This window comes from Panulirus ornatus, chromosome 33 (assembly GCF_036320965.1).
Source record: "Panulirus ornatus isolate Po-2019 chromosome 33, ASM3632096v1, whole genome shotgun sequence".
Lineage (NCBI taxonomy): Eukaryota > Metazoa > Arthropoda > Malacostraca > Decapoda > Palinuridae > Panulirus > Panulirus ornatus.
Window position 1 is genome coordinate 24,222,394 of NC_092256.1, and position 14,933 is coordinate 24,237,326.

At 41.6% G+C, this 14,933-nt stretch overlaps 1 protein-coding gene across 2 annotated transcripts in view; it reads left to right on the forward strand.

The window, feature by feature from the left end:
- Positions 1-3,639: 3,639 nt before the first annotated feature.
- Positions 3,640-14,933, forward strand: part of LOC139759640 (chloride channel protein 2-like) — a 235,064-nt gene continuing 223,770 nt past the window's right edge. Inside the window, exons 1-2 of one of the 2 annotated variants that reach the window (XM_071682022.1) lie at positions 3,640-3,695; positions 3,928-4,081. In XM_071682022.1, the coding sequence (XP_071538123.1) occupies positions 3,935-4,081 (147 nt within the window). In that variant the 5' untranslated portion in view covers positions 3,640-3,695; positions 3,928-3,934. Of the gene's footprint in view, positions 4,082-14,933 lie in introns of both variants that reach the window. The other variant, XM_071682021.1, reaches the window with a different exon arrangement.

A 14,933-nucleotide genomic window follows, 5' to 3' on the forward strand; every position in this document is an offset into this window, starting at 1 on the left:
AGTCTCACAATCTTACATGGCCAGAGCAGCTCGACTGGAATCCAAGACAAGCGTTCCTCTTATCTGGTCGAGTTTAGGATCATCAGATATGGACACAGTTAGGATCGGATCATCTGAGACATGGACACAGTTAGGATCATCTGAGACATGGACACAGTTAGGATCATCTGAGACATGGACACAGTTAGGATCATCTGAGACATGGACACAGTTAGGGTCATCTGAGACGTGGACACAGTTAGGATCATCTGAGACATGGACACAGTTAGGATCATCTGAGACGTGGACACAGTTAGGATCATCTGAGACATGGACACAGTTAGGATCATCTGAGACATGGACACAGTTAGGGTCATCTGAGACGTGGACACAGTTAGGATCATCTGAGACATGGACACAGTTAGGATCATCTGAGATTTTTTGGACACAGTTAGGATCATCTGAGACATGGACACAGTTAGGATCATCTGAGACATGGACACAGTTAGGATCATCTGAGACATGGACACAGTTAGGATCATCTGAGACATGGACACAGTTAGGATCATCTGAGACGTGGACACAGTTAGGATCATCTGAGACATGGACACAGATTCGTTTGGTATAAGCCAAACATGGGCTCCGTGCGTTCTGAGGGCCATCCTCTGTTGCTGTTGCCTGTCACACTAGTGTATCGCTGTCACACTGATGGTGGACTCTCGCACCGGTTGATTGTCACACTGGTGAAGAACTATACAAAGGTGGGAACTGCATCACTGGTGAAGAGAACAGTCATATTGATGGAGGACAGCTATGCTAGTGGAGAACTGTTAGACTGGTGTAGCTATCACAGTGGTGGTGGACCGCCACACTTGTGAATAAGACCGTCACACAAGTGGAAGCCGCACGTATGGAGGAGGAGGAGGTAAGTCACACTAGTATGTAGGTCACACTGGTGGAGGAGTGTCACACTGCGCATCAGTTTGCACACCACAACCTTACATCATAATGACCTACGTTAATAAGAGAAGTAAGACTAAAAAAGATGATGGCCAGTTTAAACAGTTATTACCGATTTTCCATAAAACATCGACTGTTACTTGAAAATCAAGTTTCTAAGTTGGGGAAAACGTATGAAGTTATGAGTCGTCAAGTTCACAAAGTCGTGAACATTCTTCAGAAACGAAAATATTCCCTTTCATTGTTCTTGAGAAGCTGATGTAATAAATCAGTTAATTCATCTCGGGACTCCAGGTTCTCGAACCTTCCTTAACACCAAGGAACTGTGGTTGTCCTGTCCTCACGTGACGTCAGATGGTACATCACGAGCGACGACAAAGCGGATCTGTGATTCCAGTGGTATATCCCCGCTTGTACGTGGCTGCCAAGGTAGCATGACGTCACAAATATAGCCATACATGAGTACCAAAGATCATTATTGTAGATGTGGTGCCAGGAGAAGCCTTCATATACATGTAGCAAGGTAAGGCTGCCCGAGTCAGTTGCAGAACTCAAGGTTTCGTCATCCTTTGTTAGGTAAATAGATAACGCACTAGATACGTTCGTGGCAAGCAGACCATATGGCCTCACACGTTAGTAAAACCTACATCATCCACTTCTATAACTCAACTTTTCGTTTGCACCCATCCCCTGGCCAACCTCACCTTGCAGTTCTGTCTACTTTTAGAGAAATTAGTATATATCAGAATCATTTCACAGTTATATAGCATATCAGTCCCCCTCCTCCTCCACACAAAAAGTAAAAAGTGACCAATTTTCAAATTATTTATAAATGATCGTTCACCGACATTATCAGGGGGCGTCGGTGGGTGACATGCTGGTCACCCCACCTCGGCCCCACCATCACGGTAAAACTCACCCCCGCCAACACGGGTAACGTCGCTCCCCGCTAGCACCATGTGTGAGGGTGCTTCCATCCTGGCTGCAAGCCTCACCAAGTTATCTCGTCAATAATTACAATGTTATGACTACTCCTGTCTCAGTGACATTCATACTCTGTCTTAAGACCTAATTTCCGGACAAAGATTATCCCTTTGAGCATATGTTATCATTATCGCCCTTCTCATGTACATATAGAATGGATGGCTCCTGTACGTACAACCATCCACTTTTATCGGGAAATATTGCAGAACTGGGGCCTCTAACCCTGCAGGCTGGTGATGGGCGCGGACATCCAGTTCCCGGGACTGACAGTATTTTTCTTATTTGGAAGTGTCTTTGACTAACATGAATAATGAACATTTCAGGTGTAAATCGATGCGCAGGAAAATATTTAAGGATAAAATAGTGTGGGACCGATACTGTGTGCCACCAATGGTGTAGTGTTAACACCTGCGTATGTTTTACATGGCATGAATATCTATCATTAATGGTCATTACGTCTGAGCCCTCGATATGATCATCAAACACTAAGCACAAAAACTATTAACCCTAACCTAACCTTTACAAAATTATATACAAAAACATGACCTGCTTCGTGTGGTAATGATTGTAGATGTTTTTTTCTTTCCACGTTTTACTATTTAGAAAAGTAATATGTTCATGTCCAAACGTCTGACATGATGGCTATGATTATTTTTACGTTTTGATATAATGCTGGAAGGCTGGTACAGTTGGTGGCTGGAGTAAAGGCACACTGGTGTAGTGATTGTCCAGTATCATTGCTACGTAACCCAGGTCGAGCATGGATGTCACTGCCTTCAGACGAATCAGACTGACCACCAGCCATGCCCATAATATCACACAAATATTACATGAACATTACAAGAAATATTCCTATCCTGTTCTATCCTTGTATAGACTTACGCTTAAGATGACAGCAGGTCTGTTAATTTGTTATACCAACATAGGCTTATTCATAACAAAATCCTATCTTAAAACTTCACCATTCAACATATAGAATTAAAAGCACAAGCCTTGACTGCCTGTTGTCGCTTTGATTATTATTATTATGATTATTATTATTATTATTATTATTATTATTATTATTATTACTATTATTATTATTAGTCTGTTGCCTTTTACGAAATACCACTATACACTACTGTTTTGCATCAGTTTCCTTTGCATATCTGCGAAAAAGAAAATAGAAAAATTCGTGTAACGTATAATCTCATGCAATTATGTAAATAACTGAGAGACAAGTAAAACATAAATAATGCACAGAACTGTGACGATTATATCACACAATAAGCACTATTGAAACTTGATTGCCTGCTTCCACTCGCTCATACCTGTGTACAGTACTACTGACAATATTTTGGTTCACATTTTCTGTGGGAGTTTAACTCTGGCTATACCATTATTTCTCTCAAGTTACTTTTCATTCTTTCTATGCAAATGACCTGATATCCCGTGTACATATATCAGACATCATAGATGTATGATAAATATTGACAATACTGTGCCAAAAATTCTGCAACAGTGGCAACTCGCTCAATATATGAACTTCGTATTTGTTCACAAATTTTCATCTAAACAGTTGATAGAATAGATAGGAAATACGAAAGCAAACGAAAAGCGAACGAACTATTTGGCCATTCAAGGTGGGACAGTGTCCGCAGGCCAGAACTAACCCCAAATAAACTCTCTCCACGGCTCGGGTACTAGCAAGCCCAGTTTGTGAGTGGCTAGTGTAGAGGGAGCATCTTGCTCAGCTGGTGGCTCAACACACTATACCGTCTGACAATATTTTGGTAATACTTAATGATAGTAATAATTTGTCGAAAACATTATCCAGATCAGAACAGTTAGTATTTGTGCGGTGGGTCAGGAAATTTAAATCTCCCGCGCGCTCCGGATCCCGTTAATTATTGGAACACGAAGAAATTTTTCTTTAGACTGTAATGTTACTTTTATATTGATTTCGGCAGTGTAATTACTATCATTACAATAACAAAATATTGTCAAAATGTCGGAAATGTTTAGGGAGATAATGCGTCAGTCAAAACCTAGACTTGAACGGATGCCGTCTACCAGCTCGACGGCGTCGCTAAAAGAACTGAGGAGGAGAGTCAGTGTGGAGAGCATGGCGCCAGGGGATAGCAGCAACGACCAGAACCTGGAATATGAGGTTACTTTGGTGAGTACATGTGTTCTGTTTTGTTTTATGAATTAGATTTGACTTGTTATGAAAAACTGAAAAAGATTTTGCTGATTACAAGGAACGGTACAGCATCTTGAGGCAGTATTTGATGATGCAAAACAGCGGAGAGCAGCGAGACAACACACCTCTCGCTTGACAGATCAGCTGGCTCGGGTAGTGCCCTACCCACGCATACTGCTTCCACTTTAGTGGTGATATTGTATCGTGATCAAAACATCTTGAGTTTTATGTTTTACTTTATATGTTGCTCGTTAAAACGTATGTTTTAAAGAACTATAAAAATTCATCAACGCAAACACTACCGTGAATGGTTCGCAAAACAAGTGAGCATGTTTACGTTGTACAATATGTATAGAATGTTCTCTCAACTTTAGAGGTGATGATAAGTGATAATATTGTGTCATAGAACACGATTTCTTATAAACTGCAGTGCAAGAAAATTATTGGAACAATATAGTGTGTGAGTTTGTAAAATGCTCGATTTTATTGATCACAGAAATTTACCATTGAAAGTGCAATGTTTTGTTGATTGTATGAGAAAGTGTTTAGAGTATCAAAGCAGCAGCAGGCGAGTTCTTTTATTTTGGGAAACGTGATACTCTGCATAAACCGTCTAGGTAATAGTGTTGTGCTTATTGTAGCCAGTAACAGGATACCATCGAGTCATGACGGGGACTGACATACTATACACGTCGGAGGGAGAGTATGTGTTGGTGTGTGTATAGCGGTGTGTGGCATCAGGAGGTGGGCCAGCCAGGACGCAACAGGCTGGTGGACGACTCACGGAAGGCTGGTGGCTCTACAACAAAGACCCAGACGTGCTCTATCCTTACGTGTGTTGCTGAGATGTCTGGTCTTTCTTTTACCATGCCATTTCATCAGCAGACACAAGGTCTTCCTAGAAAAGAGATTTTCCTTAAAATGTCTAATGTTTGAAGTCCTGCACAGTAAAGATCTGTTTATGTTGGTCACAAATCTATATGAGTACTAGTTATTGTACACTGGAGTACAGGAATAATAGTTTTTCCCTTGAGGTGCATTTTTTTTGATGTACTGCGTAACATCCACTATGGAAAATAAGATTTGTATAAACAAAGTATGTGCCACTCAAGGGTTAGATATTAAACTAGTTGGGGGAAAGCTCTGCTGAAATTTTTGATGGCTCGAACTATTTTAGCGACACAAGCTGTATTGAAAGGTTAGAATCATGCCAAAATGACGTGGTTGAAGTATCACTATAATATTGATTGCAAGAAGTCTTTCTAGAATCACAAATTGGTGGTACAGAGTGCACTACGTCTCAGGTATATATATATATATATATATATATATATATATATATATATATATATATATTTTTTTTTTTTTTAAACTATTCGCCATTTCCCGCGTTAGCGAGGTAGCATTAAGAACAGAGGACTGGGCCTTTGAGGGAATACCCTCACCTGGCCCAATTCTCTGTTCCTTCTTTTGGAAAATTAAAAAAAAAAAAAAAAATGAGAGGGGAGGATTTCCAGCCTATAAGGAAATGGTAACATCATAGTTTCTGTGGCACAGTAATCAGGCCTCGTGACAGTGGCATAATGGTCAGTCGTGGCGTTGTATTAATCACGGTCTTTGTCACAGTATGATATGCTGCCTTTTGGTTACACTTAGAAAGTTAGGTCGGAAGTGATTCGATCTTCAGATGTTAGATATCTGTTAGATACAGTCTCAGGTCAAACAGTGACACATTCATAAGGTTCCGGGGAATAATACTAACATCAAACCTTGGGGTAGGGTCACACTCACCAGGTGTTGGGATTGTGGACTTTCATCATGGCTTGCAGTGGCGATGTTTGTAGGTGTGAGGCCGAGGTATAATCAAGTGTCAGGTAGTGGTCCAGTCCACAACTTTGATGTAGATGCAGTCATGAGGCTTAATTAAGTCCCGGAGGACTACGGCACTGCTCGTTGGTCTGGCCTTTGACGTGCTCCTTAATGCCAGGTTACCATACTCGTGATCAAGGGGTTCAACACCAGTACAGTGATCAAGGAGTTCAGCTCCAGTACAGTGATCAAGGGGTTCAACACCAGTACAGTGATCAAGGGGTTCAACACCAGTACAGTGATCAAGGGGTTCAACACCAGTACAGTGATCAAGGGGTTCAACACCAGTACAGTGATCTGGTCACGAGGCGGCACCCTGGTGATCAAGGGGTTCAACACCAGTACAGTGATCAAGGGGTTCAACACCAGTACAGTGATCAAGGGGTTCAACACCAGTACAGTGATCTGGTCACAGGGATTATCGCTGGCAGTAGATTTATGAGGTTTGTACACTGGCTGTGTGTGGGACGCTGCGAGTAGTAGTAGCTGAGCATTGACTGAGTAGGAAGTGCGTCCATTTCATTGGTCTAGTACTGGTAGTGTTGGGTCTCCAGTGATGGGGACAGGTATGACATACCAGAGTCATATGTTAACGTTATAGAATCGAAAGTCGTTCGTTTTGCTTGCCATGTTGTGTTCTCATGTGTGTATGTAGAAGAGGTAACCGCTCTGCCCTTGACTAGGTGACGATTGTATTCGTTGTGTCAGGTCCATGTACCTGGCCTGGTACTAGTAGAGTCAGTTCTCCCACGATAGTAGCTCAGGTAACACATGTTAGATATAGTCGTATGTTAATGTTATCATTTTAAACATTGAAGTCGTTCATTGGGCTGGCTACATTGTGTTTGCCTGTCCTTCTGTCTTCATTACGTATTCTGCTTCAGAACCTGTGTGCGAAATAGGGGAATATGTTGGGGTGTGGGGGAGGTTAGTTTTCAACAGAATCAGACTTTCGCAGGTGCGCACATGTAGCCCATTGTGACTGAGGAGTTAGTCGAATTCCCTCTTGACAGGTGGCAAGTGTTGCCAAACTTTTGTCTTCATATTTTGCCAAAATTGGGGAAAATATTTGTGAAATTTGGACAAATGAATTGATTTTACCATCGCTAACTTAACAGATTGCATGTAATGTGAAACTTGAAAACTGTAGATACAGTAAATTCACCCACTATGTGTAATTTGTTACAGGATCCACCCTGGGTCTGTTGGACGACACATTTCCATGGGTCTTGTGTAGATTTGAGAGGGTCTCCCACCGAGCCGTGGTGAGGAGACCTCACTGGTGCTCAGTACCATGCAATCCTAGGAAAGGTTTATGTGTACAGGACTTCCTGTTGGCGTCAGAGCCCTTGAGACCTAAGTGGGAGTGAGTAAAGTCCGTCGGTTTGATGACGTAGGTGAGCATGTCGGGGAATGACGTAGGCGAGCAAGTCGGGTTGGTGACGCAAAGATGACGTAAGAAGAAAGTATCCGACGAAGAGTAACCTTTATGGAAAAGATTTTCGGGTTATATACAAACTCTTGGAAGAGTTAGGTGCCATTATCCTGCTCGGGGTTACACCGCTAGTGAGAAGAGTCACTTGGCAAGCCTGTATCACTGGGAGGACTGTCATGTCAAAGAAGTTTTTAAAGGAGTCCGTTTTCGTGTTACTGGAGTTCGCGCAGGCTTGGGTGCAGGAGCCTTTATAAAGGTCGTGGGTAACACCAGGACTCTTATACCAACTGTTCTAGTGATACATACAAATGAAACACCTCATCATACCGGATCATAATGTGATCCACAGTTGGAATTACGAAGGGCATACAGTGTTCCTCGTGTCTGATATAACATTATATATATATATATATATATATATATATATATATATATATATATATATATATATATATATATATATATATATATATATATATTGTCGCGGGAGACAGCGACAAAGTATAATAATACTAATAATATATATATATATATATATATATATATATATATATATATATATACACGTCATGTTATTATAACCAGAAGAAACAATTCTGGTTGTAAGTACTAAAAATAACGATATTTTTGTAAAGAATATGTATAGTATTATGTAGTACAACATTGCACAACTACTATACATGCTAATATATGTTTCAAACTTTGGAAACTGAGTCAACAGTGTCTCACATGGTAATTTGATTGATAAACATTGAGCTCAGTGTATAGCTAGAGTGGCAGCTCATGCTGTTGAATTCAGCTTACCCAAAAATTGGTAAGCTTGACCCGAAGATGACGGTATTCATTTGATCATGTTATTAAGGGACTGCCATTCTAAGAAGCAGACTAAAATTTCAGTTTTCTTTAATACCATGTTGATTTTTTTTTAATTATTTTTGAAACCAGATTTCAGTATGGTCCAGAGAAGCACCTGTGGCCAGTGAGATGTCAGTGTTGTGGTGTTACCTGAGGTCACCCGAGGCTGTATTATCGTTTCCAGTGTTTGGATCAAGCAGTAAATGTGTCAGCGTGTAGCAAGTCATTACCAACCCTTCTATAACAACGCCCACTGCCCAACCGTCCAGGTTGGGAACCTGTCACACAAAAGATAAAATAAATAAAAAAAAAGGACGAGGCGCTCTGCAAGAAATGGCAAAACTCTTAATATTTTCAATAGTAAAAATGCCTAATATTTTGAACTTGTATTTATTTACACCCAGCATATTGTAAGCTCACGCACTGAACTATTCTTGTAAGAATTTGTCATACACTAGTTACCCTCGTGGGTCTGAGGAAGACACTTTGAGATGTGTATAATTCAACACCACCGCTCACATGTTGAGTATGACCGTCACCGAACATGAGCCACTAACATCTGCACAACACAGAATCCATTGTTCCTAACTCATCTCAACCTGGAAACCGTTGAATTACCGTGGGTCGGGGCATGGTGCCCCCTCATCACGCTCGACCACCAGGCCAGATGTCGTGGGTAATATTGTACATTTTCTAACAGCCTGGATTGTGTAGTGCGTCCTCACCTGTCACACTTCTCAACAGTTTACCCCGTCCCTCACCAGCATCCTAGGTCTCTTACTTTCCTTCCTCTTTTATTTCCTTTCCTTTACTCTCCTATCCACCGTTCCCATCCTGTCACACGTTCCTATCGGGTTTGTGAATAAGGTGATTAAACTTGGCTCATATCTCCTCAGATGCCTTGCCTCTCTGTACTGTCCTCGCGACGGCCGGGCCTCCGTCATGCACCAGGGTGGAGCACTGCACGGTTCTGCTTCCTCATTCTACACAAACATTGCCACATGGTTGTCTGTCGTATAGATCCATGTTGATTCACCTGTGCTTGACATATATGGTGAGACAGCACTATGTGTATCGCCACGATCAAGCTTGACTTACCTTAAAGACGTCTGTTAGTTCCTTTCTAATTATAGTTTTGAGACCTTTGATTGGCAAACCAATGTTGTTTTCAACATCTTTTTTAAATGCAAGTTTGGCTAAAGCATCAGCTTTGTCATGCTCACGGAGGCCTAAATGAGAGGGAATCCATAATTTCAATTGAATCCCTTGAGTAATAATGTCTGAGTATTTGTGTCTGGATTCAGAGACCAACATGTTACATTGTTACATTCTGATCTCAAGATGTTAAGGGCAAGTAGTGAAGATAAAGAATCAGAGATAATTAAACTGTCTGTGGCAGTGGTTTCTACCTGCTCAAGAGCTAGAAGTATGGCGGATAATTGGTTATGTAGGGTAAATGGCCCGTTATTTATTCAAACATTTTTCTGCAATGTCACCTTTGGGCTGGATCACCGTGGCAGAGCTGCTTGCTCTCCCGGTGGCGGAATTGAGAAAGGCGTCAGTATAGACGCACTGGGCTGTGTTATTTTCAATTTGTTGATATGTCCAGAGCGCTGGTTACGGCTAAGTTTGAGAGTGATGATTTTAAGTAATTAGCTTCTTTGGTGGAAAGTTTAGTGATGTCAAAGTGACATTTACCTGGAAGGCAGGAAATGCTGATGTTTTCTCATTTTATAAAAGCGTTGTCATGTGGTTAGCTGTTATGTGGATCCATTTAGATTCAAATGTGTCATGGCATATGTGGTATTTTTTCTTTTAAGTTGAAGGTTCCAGTCACGGACAAATGTCTACATCAAGGCCAATCCTTGTTTGAAATATAGAGAATTATGAAACCGAAATAGAAAAAATAAGGAAAAGTATTTACGAATTTTTGAGAAAGTGAAAAACCTGTCTATTGAAATGCGCGGCAGGTCATAGGTATTCGGAGAGACATGAGACGATAGAGAGTTCCAAAGCTTCGACGGGTAGGGAAAGGAACAGTTATCAAAACGGCCCACCCCTGAGTTGCTGCGGGCCACACAATAATCGTGTGACGCAGCAACTTGTCGGGTATTGCGTGGTCTAGCTAGTGGTGGGGGCACACAAGCAGCCAGCTCTTCGGAACAAAAACCAAAGTAATAGTTGTAAAAGAGGGAAAGTGAACCAACATTGCAGCGGAGGGCAAGGGATCAAGTTTGGAAGTTTTCCTGGGACAGTTTATAAGTTGGACCGCTTTCGACTCTGGCAAGTAAGCGTAAAGAGAAGTGAGAGAAGTACTTACAAGGACGAATCAATCCCTTGTATAAACGGAGCAACTGTTAAGAGAAGTATGAACATCTAAACAGGAAACCCATTTCCTTACAGGCAGACGTAACTATTCCTGTAATGTGGGGTTTCCAAGAAAGAGTGGATGTTACAGTAATACCAAGTATGTTCATTGAGCCAAGAGGTGGAATTACAGAACCGTCAAAGGGAAAACGAGTTTTGAGGAGTTTTCGATAGAGAGATGGGTAGAAATTGGGTCTTGGAGGTTTTTATACTTAAAATATTGTCTCACCCACTGAGATATCCTGTCCAAGTCTGAGATTATTGAGAAAGCTGTGTCAAGACGAAATGCATATCGAGAGGAGAGAGCAGAATTGAAGGATATGGATGAATGTAGCGTTAAGTCGTCAGTGTATGATATTTAAGATTTCATTTTGTATTTTCTTAAGTCTCACACAACACCAGTTGGTAGTAAGTGCGAATAGCGTTATTGGATATTCTGTAAATTAAACTAACTCACTTGAGCCTAAACTCAAACGAGAATGTAATGAAGTCGCGTTAGCTCTTTACGTACCCACTTAGTTAATTAAGGTGTACGTGCGATGTTCCGTGGAATGTGCAGTGTCGGACACCAGTTGTTTCATCACAGATCAGCGAATTCATTGTACACACATGACCATCGTGTAGGTGGTGGTGGGAGATGAGGAAAGATGGTGCGCATCTGACCATCCTATTTGGTGTTGGACACTGGGTCGCTGTTCCTCGTATCACTCACGGTCGCCATGAAGGTCAACACTACGTAATGTTGGTTTGCGCTGCTGACTGTATACCCTCATCTGATGCTGGGCTGGTATAGCACAACGGGAAAGGGGAATTGTTTTCAGTAGTTAAAGGATTTACAGTGTGATACGAGAGCAGGATGTTGATTCAAAGGCTTTTTTTTTTTTTTGTTAATTAAAGCAGCTGTAGCATTAAGGAGACCACAAAAGGACCATACATGGTTTCTTAAACTGATTATTGAATTGGCTTTAATGTTGTTTCTTCGGGTGGGAGGAAGGGTTGGTTGATGCTGAGGGTGGTGGTGGGAGGTGCGAGCTGTCCCACACCCTGGCCAGCCTCCTCGCACCTGCCGAGTCACTCTCTCATCAAGGTCCTTTCTATTGTTTCCTGGAAGACAATTTTTTTCATTTTTTCTAAATTAAACTCCGGTATTTAACACAAGTAAGAGCGTAATGCTTCCTTCTCCGTGAATAATGCTAACCTTCCATATGACTTTACGATGAAGGAAAATGATGAGGGAGCACTGCTCTTAGAGAGGTTTATTTACTGTTCGAAAACGTATTATTGTCACGCTTCATAATTCATATATAGAAAAATAATGATTACGAGACGACCCTGGGGCGGGTGCAGACGTGACGCCCGGGGCTCTCCTCCCGGCTCCTCCCTGCCCGTGATTTAGGTTGTCTATGGCAGCTGCTGCAGGCTCTCAGCACCCTCGCCTGCTGTACATCCCATGTCAGTAAATCGTCCAGTTTGCTGAGTTTACATTCTGAGTCTTTACATTGACACCGAAATTCCCGCACAAATCTGTGTTGCGTTTATACATTTACGGATCACACTTGAAGTGTTCAAAATACTTGGCAGAGCAACCAGTATGGAAGCAGCTTGTTAACCCACATGGATGCGTCCGTCCGCTGGCTGACAGCGATACCTGCACTACACTTCACACCCAATGCTTCAGTCCTCCAGTCGGCGTGCGAGGTGGTAAGAAACTGATTACGTAAATCAGAACGGCGTGTGCCTGAGTGGCTTGTGGTACAAGTGTTATGGCTTGGTTGTGCGAGAGATCGATGAAAGAAATAAGAAAACATCATGTTTATAAATGGTTGAATATCTTGTGGTGGTAGAGGATACCTGCGTGACTTATACCGTGGCAAAGGATCATCCATTTCTGGAGACTAAGAGGTAGTGGTGATAACACTGAGGTGGACGGAGTCTGTCTGGCTCAGGTGGAGGAATGGGTCTTGGTGGGCATTGAAGTTCCCTCCGCCGCAGGGGTCGCTACACAAAGGCTGCCGCATCCGTGCAGGAGAGACGCGGTCATTGTTGACCAACTCCCTGAACCTGCAGGAGAATAAGACAGCCAGACGTTGTGTGTGGAGTCTACGTGTAAAGATGGTTGGAGAAGGTGTCAGTTAGTTATGACGTCAGGGGATTTTGTTGCATAATAAGCTGCATAACTTTTTTCTGTGTAAGATGAAACGGCACGGACAAGTGAGTGCCCTAACCAAGGTCATCTCTTTAACGTTATATATATATATATATATATATATATATATATATATATATATATATATATATATATATATATATATATATATATATATATATATATTTAATAATAATATTTGATAATGAAAAATTGATAATAATAAAAAATAATATGTAATAAAAGAAATATATAATAATAATATATATATATATATATATATATATATATATATATATATATATATATATATATATATATATATATATATATATATATATATAGCGTTAAAGAATACTTCCCACGTATTCCCTGCGTGTCGTAGAAGGCGACTAAAAGGGAAGGGAGCGGGGGGCTGGAAATCCTCCCCTCTCATTTTTTTTTTTAATTTTCCAAAAGAAAGAACAGAGAAGGGGGCTAGGTGAGGATATTCCCTCAAAGGCCCAGTCCTCTGTTCTTAACGCTACCTCGCTCATGCTGGAAATGGCGAATAGTATATATATATATATATATATATATATATATATATATATATATATATATATATATATATATATATATTATCCCTGGGGATAGGGAATTAAGAATACTTCCCACGTATTCCCTGCGTGTCGTAGAAGGCGACTAAAAGGGGAGGGAGCGGGGGGCTGGAAATCCTCCCCTCTCGTTTTATTTTAATTTTCCAAAAGAAGGAACAGAGGGGGCCAGGTGAGGATATTCCAAAAAAGGCCCAGTCCTCTGTTCTTAACGCTACCTCGCTAACGCGGGAAATAGCGGATAGTTTAAAAGAAAAAAAAAAAAAAAAAAATATATATATATATATATATATATATATATATATATATATATATATATATATATATATATATATATATACCCTAGCCTAAGCCAGGTACCCAGTTTATCGACCAACCCATAGGGGAGGATGAACAGCTGGGTTGACTGTGGACCGACTGCCACAAACCAGGATTCGAACCTGTCCGCTCGACCCCGGGCGGCCCGTGAATGCGTCATGGTCAGCACGGAGGTCCATAAACTAGTACATGGCTGGACCACCTACTACCCAGAAAAAGACACATCAGCCTCGCGTACAATGATGTCCTCGTACCACCTCCTGCCTTACAAGGCCGTAGCCTTGCCAGTTTAAGAAGCACTTCTGGCTTACTGTAGCCTACACACTGAGCTGGAAGGAACACGTAAACATCACCATCAGGTCGGGCAGCTGTCGTCTATACTGTTTCCGTAGAGCCCAGACTCTTGTATTCTCAGAGCCTGAATTCGAAGATATCAACGAAGGCTTCACTTCTCCCCAACTCACCATTACCTGACCCAATCTAGTTTTTTCCTAATGCGTCTCACAAGGGGACGATACCAGAAAAGGTACTGGAAAGGGCATTCAGATCCAGTCTCCTTCTTCCGCCACCTATCAAGAAGCGGTAAACACCAGTCCTCTATAACCTGGACCTCATCTGACAGTATAGGAAGAAGCTGATCGTTGCATCATGTTCGCGACGGTCACCTCCTGCCACTACATAGATACCTCATGTCCTCGAGTGGTAGTTCGTTTATGCAGATGCATGGGACACATCCTAGCTCGTACAGACTCACAGGAAGAGCCCCATCCCCACCACTGGCAACACATCAAATCATCTCTAACATTTATGCAGACTCGTCTGTCTGACACCTTATCTCCTCGCTATAACTCCAGTGTCTCTTGTACGTGTCACGGCTTCGTATTTTCAGCTTTTGACTTATTTTGTTATCCCGCCGGCTTAGTCTGGGACATTTAGGGATCGTTTAGTCTGGGACACATTTAGGGATAGCTGTGTCTTGTTATGGTGAGGGTTGTCGTTGTGAGCCAGGCGTTGACCTCAATCTAACCTTTGGTGGGAAATGGAAAAAGCTAAAGTCATAAGCTTAGTGATATGTGTGCCACCATGGAAGGAACTGACTGGCGTAAGACCCATAATCCTAGTTTGGTGTTAACCTTAATTATGCTACACAGAAGAAGGTTTAACTTGTTACTTAAACTGTTTTATAACGATATTGGTGGGGGGGGGGGGGGTCAATCTTGGCAGTGAATCTACACTGTTGTG